The following is a 14,276-nucleotide window of genomic DNA, read 5'->3' as shown; positions in this document are numbered from 1 at the left end:
TCCTTACTAGGACTTCTATCTGAACTCCCTATCTGCGTGCCTGCCTACCTGCGTCCCACACTATCTTCCTGCCTACCTCGCTCCCCTACCTGACCTCCCCCGTCCTTGTGCTTATCTTACCGAGATACTGAGTTCTGCCCTCCCTCAGTGCCCAGGGGACCAAGTTCAGTGGCATTATTTCAACTGGCTTCAGGTGTGGCTCCTTTCTCGTTTTCTCGGGCCCACAGATTTGGGGCCGCAAATGAGGCGAGGCTAAGTAGGAAAGCTTCGGTGGTCCTCCGGAGGCTGTTGTCTGTGGAGGCTTCCTGGTGCTCTTCACTGGAAGCAAAGCCTAAGCGGGTTAGGAAAGACTAGGATGTAGCTTCTCAGTTTAATTTCGCGGTGGGTCACGACACTGCCAGCTTCTCTGCCGGACTTCTGCCTTATTAGTGTCTCTTGTCTCTTTTCAGTGCGAGATTTTTCGGGTTTCAAAGTGTCACACGTGACATCGTTGTAATTTTCCAGCTTCAATTTGGTTTCTGCAGCTAAGACTTTCCTGGTGCTGCAATTCACCTCTCTACCAGCAAATTTAATTTAACCTGTCAGGTGAATTACTAGAATTTTCTTAATAAATTTTCCAAGTTTTTTTGCACTTGAGTAGATTTAGCATTGTCATTTGAAATTATTTTCATTTTAATCACATTTAAATTTAATTTAAAAACTACAAATAGCAGAGACAAAACACAGCTCCCAGGTGGTGATCAGATGAGATAATAGAAGTAAAACTGCAAACTCTAAAGGGATGTAAATTGTCAGTTACCATTGTAAGTAAAACAACTTTTCGATAACACTAATCATTTCAGAGCCTTGATTATTCTTTTATATAGGTGTGCTATAGAGTGCCTAGGCACACATACACATGCATATCTAGTATATATGTGTATATATGTATATATAACATGTGGAATATTGCCTCATTTTAAAATATTGTTTAAAGTAAAATCTAGTTAAGTTAAAATTAAGTTTATCTAACCTTTAGTTTCTTAGTTTCAATAAAAAATAATGCCCTTTATATGCAGTATGTTCTCTTTTGATCATCTTGAGAAGATGCAAAGAGACTCAGAAAGGACTTTACAGTTACTTTAAAAAGTAACAGAACCATGTAGAGTCCAATCTAGGTCTGATAAATGACTCCTAAACCAGTGGAGGACTCTTTACTTACAGTTTGCTGTTGTATATTCTTTTACTGATTCTCCTTTATTCAGTTTTAATTGAATAGAAACTTTTTCATAGTAATATATAGTTTTAATGTGTTATTTTTTACAGTTGCATAACTCAGATATTAAATGTTTCCCACATGATATACTCTTTGCTTAAGAATAGAAACACATACATATTCCTAAATTTTATCTGTTCTCCAGAACAGGACTTCAGCAGCACATACACAAATAAGTCAACACAAAATATTTACAAAATAGAGTGGTTTGAGGAAAACAAATGGAGGGAAAAGTATCTTGTGGTGAGTGATTCCTAAGCAGACACTTGAGGCAAAAGTTCATCAAATGCATTATTGTACTTCAGTATATTTATAACTCCTTTAAGGGTTCATTATTATATATAGTAGAATTATAAACATCCTTATTGAAGATTTGTTTCTTTTCAATTACATCATTGGAATATATTTATTTCCCCAGTGATCCTAAGATCATATATATATATATATATATATATATATATATATATAAATGATTAAAAGATCAGTTTTATGGACCTTGCTAGGTTAATAAATTTTCCCCTGGAAAATGTTTTATGTTGCTACCAACAATATTTTATGTATTTGGCTCCAACAACATTACATTTTATGAACTTTGCTCATTTTGACATTTTAAAAGAAGTTTAAATGTTGCTGCAATTTTCTGGTAGAGAGGAGAATGGCATTTTTCATTTTCCAATCATTGTATGGAGGTGTCCATGGTTTCTTAATGTCTTTGCCACTGGAACACAAACTTTGGCAGGTTCTGTCAACATGAAAAGGCCTTTGATGTGTTGCTCTACATATAAACTTTAAGAGAAGCAGTCTAGATGTGTACAGTATTCCTCACAAGTGCTGAATTAGGCACAGAATCCATTAGCTACATAAAAAGAATACCACATAATTGTTTTAGCATTTCATTAATAGTGAGTCTGCACATTTTTAGATGTTTAATAATTGGTTTTGAAGCTGACGAATTGTTCAGATTTTGATTAAGTTCTCCATTGGAGATTGGTAATTGCTCTCATAGTTATATTCAATACTCTATACATGAATATGTCACTTTTTTATTTGCCAGAATGCATTCACATCATTCTGTATTTAATTTGTGAGTTCAATTACATCAGCTCCTTACTAGAACAAAATAACAATTTTTAAAAGGTAAATAGTATATAAGGGAAGGAAAAATAAATTTAATAATAGTTAATTTCTGTTCATTTGATTTTTCTACTACCTTACTACTTAAAGACTATATCCTTTAGAGTGAACATAAGAGAGGAGACATCAGTCGACTAAACCTCATTTGGGTTCATTTCCCAGGTGCTCACACTGTAAGCTTATTGATTAAGCATGATTCTAAAATCAAAGTTTGGACCATGTATTCCTTTGATCTTGGGCTAGTAGAATAATAGTCTCAGTTGGCCATTTGGGGTCATCTAGAAGGCTTCTGCTGTATTGACTCTGACTTGCTTATATCCTCTTTTGCCTTGTGGTAAAATAGAAAAAAGAAAGGCTTTCTAATATAATCACAATTATTTTTATGAAGCCCTTATGAGAGGGTTCCTCTCCTCTTCCAACCCTGCCTCCAAGCTCCTCCTCCCCCAATAAATATAAGTTTTTCTACCAGTTAAGCTTTTTAAAAAAATACATCTTTTTTTTTTTGGTTGTTCTTTTCTACTACTGGAAACCTCTTTAGATTGATAACTCCTTGGATGTGGTGAAAAATAAAACTTACATTCATTTGTTTCCATAACAACTATCTTTACTGTGATACAAACTGTTTTCTTTTAGAGATCCCTAACCCCTTTTCAACTACAGTTGTTTAAAATGTATAAAATGTTTCACCTGGTTTAAGGGATTTCCAAGGATAAATTTGGTTATAGACAGTTCCTGAGAAAGATGAAACTTCATTGTATTGTGAATATTTTCCTGCTCTTGTTTTTCTTTATCTTTATTTGGTCATTCTCTTAATTTAATTTTTTAATGATATCATCAAACTCAGGAACTTCAATTCTTGACTAGCAAAAGAATAGAGAAAACTGCCATACTTCTGATAAGTTCTGTTCTTTTATTTTCTTAAATTTTTATTTTTGCTTATGATATTAATCATAAGTGAGTTGTGTTATATAGTATGAAGAAAAAATGAAAATCTCATTTTTCCTTATTGTTATCAGTGATTAGAAGGTACTCATAAAGATCAAGATAGAAATGCTTCTCTATTTGAAGTGATTTCTGAAGGAGCATATTGGTCAATGATAAAATGCAGAAACTTGCAAATCTCTGTTAAAAAGTATGAAAAATTAAACATGAATAGGAAACATGAATTGGAAGTTATCATTTGAAAAGACAGATCAGAGAGCAAGGGCAATTGATTCCTGGAAGTGGGTCCCATGTTAATGCAGACAGCCAACAAATGGAACCCAAACTAGCTATTTGTCTAGGTATTTGGACAAAGATGGAAATGGTGAATGTAAGGTCATAGATTCTTTTATTTGTTGAATTTATATTATATTAGGGAAAGAGATGACAGATTTGAATATGGATGTTCAATTTTCCCAAACCATTTCATGTGCTGGAAGCTCTATTCTGTCCTTTGACCTATTTTTATTTTGGTTCATCTTATGCCCTATATCCATTTCCCACCCCAACCTCCCTAAAAAAGTCTAATGGATTTACTTTACCTACAAGGAAATGGATTTGCAGAATATTTTTTTTTTACTTTGCCCTTGCCTGGCCCAATCAAGATTGAAGCATAACTATAATATAAAATATAAACCACATATTAAAAGTAAAAGTTATGTTCTGCAACAGAAACAGTGAAAAAGAATTATGCACACACAAAAAAGAGTACCTTGAAAGTGAAACTTAAAAACAGAGGAATTCTTTTTTAGAACAGGCACATTTTATAATCAGGGAAACAGAAACTTCTCCACACTGCCTTCTCTAACTGGCAAAAAGTATCATTGCTGGGGTAATGAAGTATTAAAAAATTATTCTGGGGCAGCTCAGTGGCTCAATAGATAGAGAGCCAGAGATAGAGATGGGAGGTCCTGGGTTCAAATTTGATCTCAGACACCAGCTGTGGGACCCTGGGCAAGTCACTTAACCTTAGTTGCCTAGCCCGTACCACTTTTGCGCTGGAACCAATATACAGTATTGATTTTAAGACTCTTGGAAAATGCCGATTTTTAACATGTTGATCCTTGTACCCTGTTCAAGTCCTAAGCAGTGAGCAAAGAACCACAGTGAAGTAATCTGCTCACTCCCACATGACAGCAGAATGCCTGGGATGGTAAAGCTCAAGGCAGGGAGATTGCCCAGCCTAGGCCACTTGGCAGGGGCAGGGAAGCAGTAGATGGGGACCATCCCAGCCCACAAAACAGTGGGGGGAGTGGTAGCACAGTGTGCTGAATATAGCTGGACAAAACAGCTGCAAATATCCCAAGAACAAACCATCAGGGCTACCTTCTTGACAGACATTCTGTGAAGAAGGGTAGCAAGTCCTCAAGTTCCAGAAAAGAGTACTCTTTAAGCCTCGAACAGTGTACTCTCTACTCCAGGACCCAGGTCGGGGTGGGGGACACTAGAAAGATGACAAAAAAAAAGGTGGGGGGGAGTTTCACTGGAGAAAACTCCTTGGGGAATAGAATCAACCAAATGGAGATGGAGGCCCCTCCCCCTAAAAAAACTGAAGAAAATAACTCTTTAAGGAGTAGGATTAGCCAAATGGAAAAGGAAACACAAAAAAGCAAGGAAGAAATTAATTTCCTAAAAATCAGAATTGGACAAATAGAAGCTAGTGAAACCACAAGACAGAAAACAAAATTTAAAAAGTGAAAAAATAGAAGAAAAGCTAAAATACCTCTTTGGAAAAATGACCAACCTGGGAATTAGATCCAAAAAAGGTAATCTAAGACTCATCAGAATATCTGAAAGATTACAAGAAATCAACAGGGGAAAATACCCTGATATCCTAGAATAAGAAGGAAAAATAGAAATAGAGAATGCACTGATCACCTCCTGAAAAAGACCCCAGAATAAAATAGCGAAATTCCTGAACATCCAAGCCAAGAAAAAAGTACTAGAATCTGCCAGAAGGAAACAATTCAAAGATTGAGGAACCACAGTCAGGATTACACAGAATCTAGCAATTTGTACAGGTCCAGAAGGCATGGAATATGATATTCTGTAAGGCAAAGGATCTAGGACTACAACCTAGAATTACCCAGAAAAACTGGGCATAATTCTCTAAGGGTGAAAAATGGATATTTAATGAAATAGAGGAATTTCAGACTTTCCTGACCAAAAAACCATAGCTGAAGAGAAAATTCGATGAGCAAATTTGACACTCAAGAGAAGTATAAAAAGGTAAAGTGAAACTTGAGATTTTTGATACGGTTGAACTGAGTACATTCATCCCTTTGATGGTGATAATTGAAATAATTAAGATATCTAAGGCAAGGTTCTTAAAGCATTCAGGATGCCTAAAGTACCTAAGATACTTAAGAACTTTATCACCATTAAACTAAAACAAAGAATTATACATAGAAAGAAGGAAGGAAGCTAAATAATATGGACTTTTTTTTTAAGGGGCATATGAGAAAAAGGAGTACATGAGAAAAAGAAAAGGATAGAAGGGGTAAACTACCTCATTAAGAGGCACAAAGAGGCAAATACAATGGAGGAGTTGGATGAATGGCTATGATTAAAACTTACCTTATTCTATAGGGAAGTAGAAGGGTAGAAAGAATAAGGAGAAGAATGGATGGACAAAAAGGAAGGTGAATTGGAGAATTGGTTGTCAAAAGTAAAAATCTGTGAATAGGGACAAGCTAAAAAGAGAGAGAGAAGAAGAAATGGAAAATAAGGTGAAGGGAAATGTACAATTAGTAACCATAACTATGAATGTGAATGGGATGAACTTATCCATGAAATGGAAAAGGAAAGCAGAATGAACTAAACACCAAAACCCTACAATATGTTGTCTAGAAGAAACATATTTAAAACTGGGAGACCCACAAGATAATAAGAGGCTAGTACAAAATTTATTATGCCTAAGCTAAAGTAAAAAAAGCAGGGGTAGCAATCATGATTTCAGACAAAGCAAAGTAAAAATTGATCTAATCAGAAGAGATAAGGAAGGAAATTACATCATGATAAAAAATATCATACATTGTTTCATTAAACAATATCAGTATTAAATATATACACACCAAATGGCACAGCATCCAGATTCCTAACGGAAAGTTATGTGAGTTACAGGAGGAAATAAAAAGCAAGACATTATTAGAGGAGCCCTTCAACCTTCCCCTTACAAAATTAGATAAATCCAATTAAAAAAATAAACTAGAAAGAGGTTGGTCATATAAAACTCATATCCAAATGTAGAAATGCAAAATGCATACTTCTTTTTTTTTAAACCCTTACCTTCTGTCTTGGACTTGATACTGTGTATTGGCTCCAAGGCAGAAGAGTGGTAAGGGTAGGCAATGGGGATCAAGTGACTTGCCCAGGGTCACACAGCTGGGAAGTGTCTGAGGCCAGATTTGAAACTAGGACCTCACATCTCTAGGCGTGGCTCTCAATCCACTGAGCTACCCAGATGCCCCCCAAATGCATACTTTTCAAACCATAATGCAATAAAAATTAACACTCAACAAAGGGCACCATAAAGAAAGACTAAGATTTAATTGGAACCTAAGCAATCTTATCCTAAAGAAAGAATTTCAAGGGAAATAATGGAAAAAAAAAGGTGAGGGAAGGTGGCTTAGCAGTACCAGATATTAAACTATACTATAAAGTGGTAGTCATCAAAACAATGTGGTACTGGCAAAGAGACAGAAGGAAGGATCAGTGGAATAGACTAGGGTTAAGCAACCTCAGCAAGACAGTCTACTATAAACCCAAAGAACCCAGCTTTGGGAACAAAAACCCACTATTTGAAAAAAACTCCTGGGAAAATTGAAAAACAATATAGGAGAGATTGGGTCTAGATCAACATCTCACACCCTATACCAAGATAAATTCAGAATGGGTGAATGACTTGAATATAAAGAAGGAAACTATAAACATGTTAAGTGAACACAGAATAGTATACTTGTCAGATCTCTGGGAAAGGAAAGATTTTAAAACCAAGCAAGAGATAGAAAAAATTACAAAATGTAAAATAAATAATTTTGACTACATTAAACTAAAAAGGTTTTGTACAGACAAAACCAATGCTACCAAACTAGAAGAGAAATAACAAATTGGGAAAAAATCTTTATAACGGAAAACTCAGACAAAGGTCTAATTACTCAAATATACAAGGATCTAAATCAAACAAAATCAAGCCATTCCCCAATTGATAAATGGGCAAGAGACATGAATAGGCAATTTTCAGATAAAGAAATCAAAAGTATCAATAAGCACATGAGAAAGTGTTCTAAATCTCTAATTATTAGAGAAATGAAAATCAAAACAACTCTGAGGTATCACCTCACACCTAGCAGATTGACTAAAATGACAGCAGGAATGAGTAATGAATGTTGGAGGGGATGTGGCAAAATTGGGACATTAATGCATTGCTGGTGGAGTTGTGAATTGATCCAACCATTCTGGATGGCAATTTGGAACTATGCTCAAAGGGCTTTAAAAGACTATCTGCCTTTTGATCCAGCCATACCATTGCTGGGTTTGTACCCCAAAGAGATAATAAGGAAAAAGACTTGTACAAAAATATTTATGGCTGTGCTCTTTGTGGTGGCAAAAAATTGGAAAATGAAAGGATGTCCTTTGATTGGGGAATGGCTGAACAAATTATGGTATCTGTTGGTGATGGAATACTATTGTGCTGAAAGGAACAAAGAACTGGAGGAATTCCATGTGAACTGGAATGACTTCCAGGAATCGATGCAGAGTGAAAGGAACAGATCCAGGAGAACATTGTACACAGAGACTGATACACTGTGGTACAATCAAACATAACAGACTTCTCTACTAGCAGCAATGCAAGTATCCAGAGCAAGACTGAGGGACTTAAGAGAAAGAAAACTAGCCACATTCAGAAGAAGAACTGTGGGAGGAGAAACACAAAAGAAAGGCAACTGTTTGAACACATGGGCTGATGGGGATATCATTTGGGGATGTAGACACTAAGCGATAACTCTAGTCCAACTAGCAATAATATGGAATTAGGCCTTAATCAATGATACATGTAAAACCCAGTGGAATTATGTGATGGCTAAGTGGAGTTAGGGGGGTTTGGAGGAGAGGGAAAGAACATGAAACGTGTAACTACAGGAAAATATTCAAAATTAAAATAAAAAAAAAAAGAAAAAAGAAAACCAAATTTCTAGTATCAAAAATGGAAAAGATGAAATCACAACTAAAGAAGAAAGTAAAACAATGATTGAAAGTTATTTTGCCTGATCATATGCCAATAAATCTGACAATTTAAGTGAAATATATGAATATTTACAGAAATAAATTAATAAAAGAGGAAATAAAATACTTAATCCTATCACAGAAAAACAATTCAATATACCATCAAAGAACTCTCTAAGTAAGAGTCCAAGGTCAAATAGATTCACAAGTGAATTTTACCAAACTTTTAAAGGACAACTTCAAATGCTACACAAACTATTTAGAAAAATAGGAGAAGGAATCCTGCAAAACTTTTTTTTAATGAAGCAAATATAGTATTGATACCTAAACCAGGAAGACAGAAAACAGGAAGAAAATCATAGACCAATCTTCTAATGAACATTGATGTAAAAAGTTAAATTGACAAGAATAATATACCATGATCTTGTTGGTTTTATACCATGGATGGTTCAATATTAGTAAAACCATCAACATAATTGACCATATCAATAACAAAACCCACAGAAATGGCACTATTATTTCAATAGATGCAGAAAAAGCATTTGACAAAAAACAATACCCATTCCTTATAAAAACAATAGAAAAATAGTGAATTAAAGGGATTAATGGCATCTCTAAAACCATCAGCAAGCATTATCTGTAATGGGGAAAAAAACAGATCCTTCTCAGTAAGGCTATTTAATATTGTACTCTAGAAATGCTCACTATAGCAATAAGAGCAGAAAAAGAAGTTGAAGGAATTAGAGTAGGCTCACTTTGCAGACAATATGATAGTATACCTAGAGAACCATAGAGAATTTACCAAGAAACAAAACTCATTTTGCAGACAATATGATAGTATACCTAGAGAACCATAGAGAATTGACCAAGAAACTAATAAAATAATTAACAACTTCAGCAGAGTCATAGGATACAAAATAAATTCATATAAATCACCAGCATTTCTGCTTACCACCAACAAAATCCAATAGCAAGAGATAGAAAAGGAAATTCTATTCAGAATAATTCCAGGCAATAATAAAATACCTGGGGAGTTAACCTATTAAAACAAGCCCAGCAACTATGTGAACACAGTTACAAAACACTCTTCACATGAATAAAGTAATTAGAGACAATTGGGAAAATATTAATTGCTCAGGTCTGGTGAAATCAATATACTAGAAAATGACAATTCTATCCTATCCAAATTAACTTATCTCTTCAATGCCATACCATTCAAACTACCCAAAAATTATTTCATAGAACTATAGGAAAAAACAAGGTTCATCTGGAAGAACAAAAGGTCAAAAATAGCCAGGGAATGAATGGGGAAAAAATATGGAAGGCCTGGTTGTCCTGTAAATCAAATTCCCATATTAAGTGGTAATCATCAAAACAATCTGGTATTAGCTAAGAAATAGAGTGGTGGATTAGTGGAGTAGATTAGGCAATTAACATATGGCAATTTAGTGTTTGATAAACCCAAAGATCCATGCTTTGGGAAAAAGAATTCAATATTTGACAAAAACTGCTGGGAAAATTGGAAAGCAGTATGGCAGAGATTAGGCATGGACACCATTCACCAAGATAAATTCAAAATGGATACTTGGGCAGTTAAGTGGCTCAGTGGATTGAGAGCCAGGTATAGAGATAGAGATGGGAGGTCTTAGGTTCAAATAGGGCCACAGACACTTTCTAGCTGTGTTGCCCTGGGCAAGTCACTTAATCCCCATTGCCTGTCCCTTACTGCTCTTCTGCCTTAGAACCAGTACATAGTATTGATTCTAAGATGGAAAGTAAGAGTTTATTTTCTTTTAAGTGGCTACTCGATCTAAAAATAAAGGGGAACACATAAACAAATTAGAGAAATATGGTGAAGTTTATCTGTCAGACTTATGGATAAAAGAAGAATTTATTGACTGAAAGAAGACATAGAGAACTTTACAAAAATGTTAAATGAAACATGTAATTTTGCTTAAATTAAAAATTAAAAAGGGGTTGCACAAATAAAACCAATGCAACCGGGATTAGAACAGAAGCAACAAATTTTGGGGGAAATTTTATAATAAGTACATATATATAATTTATAAAACAAGTATCTCTGACAAAAGCCTTATTTCTCATATATAGAGAACTGAGTCAAATTTATTAGAATACAAAGCATTCCCCAATTGAGAGATGATCAAAGGACATGAACAAGCAGTTCTCAGAGGAAGAGATTAAAATTATTAACAATCATATGAAAAAATGCCCCAAACTACTATTGATTAGAGAAATACAAATTAAAAGAACTCTGAGATACCACCTCAAATCTACCTGATTGGCTAACATGACCAAAAAAGAAAATGATAAAAGTTGGAAGGGATGTGGGAAAATTAGGACACTCATATACTGTTGGTGGAATTGTGAATTGATATTCTAGAGAGCTGTATGGAACCAAGCTCAAAGGGCATCAAAACTATGCATATCTATTGACACAGAAATACTGCTAGATCTTTATCCCGAAGAGATCAGAGATAAAGGAAAAGGACCTACCTGTATCAAAACATTTTTAGTATCTCTTTGTAGTGACAAAGAATTGGAAATTGGGGGTTGATTGGATGAGTAAGTTGTAGTATATCATTTTAATGGAATACTGTTGTGCCATAAGGATTGATGAATGGGATGAGTTCAGAAAAACCTGGAGCTGAAGGAGTATAATATATAATATATGGTAACAAATATACAATGATCAACTGTGAAGAACTAAACCAGTGATGATGAACCTATGGAATGAGTGCCAAAGATGGCGCCCATAGCGCTTTCTGTGGGCACATGACCACCGACAGAGGGACTTAGGAGGAGCTGTGCCCCTCCCCCTCTCCACTGTGCCTGACAACATTTTTTCACATCTGCTCCTCTGCCCAGCAGGCAATGGGAGTGTGTCCTTGGGCTGCTCACAAGCAGCACTCAGGTCATACCCCTCCCCCTCTCTGAGGACATTCCTCACTTCACCCACCCCTCTGCTGAGTAGCCTAATGGGAGTTCTTTCTCTCTCCCTTGTGTGGAGGGAGGGGCACAGCATGCTGTCACTGGGGTCTGGGAGTGAGGTGGGGCCAGGGCCTGGCACTCATCTCTAAAAAGTTTGCCATCACTGGACTAAACTATTATCAGCAAAGCAAATCTCTATGATAGCTTCAAGGGACTCATAAAGAAAATTCCGTCTGCCATCTTCCGCTATATTTTCCTTCAGGAGATTCCTATTTATGTGTGATGTATCTTCTGTCATACATGACCTAAGCAATATGTAATATGTATAACATGAAAGTATGGATATAACCTATATCCGGTTATTCACCACCTAAAAGAGTGTAGGGAGAGAGAAAATCTGAATTTTGAAATGTCAAAAAAAATTGTCGGGGCAGCTGGGTAGCTCAGTGGAGTGAGAGTCAGGCCTAGAGACAGGAGGTCCTGGGTTCAGACCCGGCCTCAGCCACTTCCCAGCTGTGTGACCCTGGGCAAGTCACTTGACCCCCATTGCCCACCCTTGCCAATCTTCCACCTGTGGGACAATGCACCGAAGTACAAGGGTTTAAAAAAAAAAAAAAAGAAAAAAAAAAAGAAAAAATTGTCATTAATTGTTTCTATGTGTAACTGAAAAAATTTTTTTTAATTTTATAACAAAAAAATAGCCAGTTCATTTTTTTGTTGTTTATAAAGTAAACTGTATCAGTCATTTCTGAATTTTTGTTTCTAAATTTGATTAACCCATGTGCCATTTCCTCCAGACATCTGGTTGTGGATCTCAGATTTAGCAACTCATCTGATACTTTTTTATAACAATGCTACTCTTCCACCTCTAAGAGCTCACTGATTATATAATTTGCCTCTTCTCTATGAAATGAACTTGTTCTTAGTCTGACATCCAACTGACTTCAATTTACCTAATCCATTATTTGTCCTAGCTATGAATGACTGACTGATATATCCAATTTAGACACCATATTTAAGCACTTCCTTATTCCTTTTACTAAGAACTTAACATTTTTTCTGCTTAATGCTAATTCTTTCTAATATCAATCCAACCATTTTCATACAATCATTAAGATCATATGAGGACATTATAAGATCATTATTAAAAAGAATATTAAGGCTATTAATTATTATTAAGTCTAATCCCCCTATTTTATAGATCAGTAAAAGGAAGCAAAGAGATCTTAGTCACTGGCTCAGAGTCCCATAGCTCATAGCATATATGAGGTGAGATTTGAACCTGTTTTCCTGATTTCAAGTCTAGTGCCCTATCTACTATACCATAATGTTCTGTTCTCCCTTTTTAAAGGAGGCAAATTATTATTGGAGAAATTCAGAACCAAAAATTATGCTATATAACTGTAATTTTTCCATTGTGTTATTGATGTGATTCTTGGTTCTTCAACTAACTATGCAAACAGTTAGCTGGCACCAACTGCCAGCCAATGGCAAATTCATCCAAGCTTGGTAAGATTTCTAAGGTCTATATACATATTTATGTGTGAGTGGTGGATAAGAAACAGCTTTAGCTGAATTTGAAGAGGTTTATCATATGCAGTAAGATGAATTATCTGCCACTGCAACTGTTTCAAATGTGATTTCTGTTTGCGTCCCCCAAGGAAAGCCCAGATCCTTAAAGCATCCAATTAAAACCAGTACTTTACAAGTATTTGTCCTTTTCATTGATCTTGGTGATTTCCTAGCATTCTGTTCACAATGGGTTTCCTAAACTTTTCCCATTCTTTTCAAGTTTCCAATCCCATTCTTCCCATCTCTTAAACTCTGAAACCTTACTGAAGAGATATTTTGTCTTCCCTTTACTTTTTCTTATCTGATAAATGTATAAGCATCCTATTCTATATGCCATTGGCCCATTGAAAACTATGCTTTCTAATTGATTACAATGAACAACCTATTTCTTTATATACAGTTAATGTAACCATCATATTTAGAGTAATCGATTTCATACATTATGCACTTTATGGAAAATGAAGAGCTTTAACCTAAACTTTTGGCAGTTTGATGTTGTTCTTTTTTAAATTCTTCCTATTATTTGATAAAAGCTAGAAAACAAATTTCCTAATGTCACCCAACCTTTCTGGATCACTCTGTGGAGAATATCCATGTGGAAATTTCCTCCCTCCATCTGTTTGCAGTTTTAGTAAGTTGCTAGAGATTTTAAGTGCTTAAGTGGCTTGCCCATTCTTGATTATATAGCTGATAGTGTCAGGACCTAGGCCTTCTGACTCCAAATCCATTAGTGGGCCATAAAAAGCTAAAGCTTTAAGATTTCACTTGAAATTTTGTTGAATGTATATAACATTTAACTGATTTTGAGCTTACAGACTACTACTAAACCCCCCAAGATTTAATAACTGTTGGGTAAATGTGCTTTTCCCATCCTGTATAAAATTAACTTTAAATTCAAGCATAGAATTTTACATTTATCTCTGTTAAACTTCATCTTATTAACTGGCTGGTAGCTCTATACTACTCCAACATGTTAGCTATACCACCCAGCCACATGTTTTGTATAAGTATATCAAATATGATCTGGAATAATCCTACATTCACAGATAAAAAATGATAAATAGTACAAGACCAAAGACCAGATCTCAAGGAATTTGGCCTTCAAGTTGACTGATGAGTTAACTTGGTAGTCAATGGATTTGATCTTTTTAGAACAGTC

The 14,276-nt window shown here is 35.3% G+C and overlaps 1 protein-coding gene across 1 annotated transcript in view; it reads left to right on the top strand.

Moving 5' to 3' along the window:
* Positions 1 to 14,276, top strand: part of CDS1 (CDP-diacylglycerol synthase 1) — a 79,046-nt gene that overhangs the window by 4,109 nt on the left and 60,661 nt on the right. The window contains exon 4 of the mRNA XM_044681613.1: positions 228 to 339. Coding sequence (XP_044537548.1) covers positions 228 to 339 — 112 coding nt within the window. The remainder of the gene's footprint in view (positions 1 to 227; positions 340 to 14,276) is intronic.

This window comes from Gracilinanus agilis, chromosome 6, assembly GCF_016433145.1.
Source record: "Gracilinanus agilis isolate LMUSP501 chromosome 6, AgileGrace, whole genome shotgun sequence".
NCBI classification, from domain to species: domain Eukaryota; kingdom Metazoa; phylum Chordata; class Mammalia; order Didelphimorphia; family Didelphidae; genus Gracilinanus; species Gracilinanus agilis.
The sequence above is the reverse complement of the archived record's forward strand: the minus strand, read 5'-3'. Positions and strand labels throughout refer to the sequence as shown.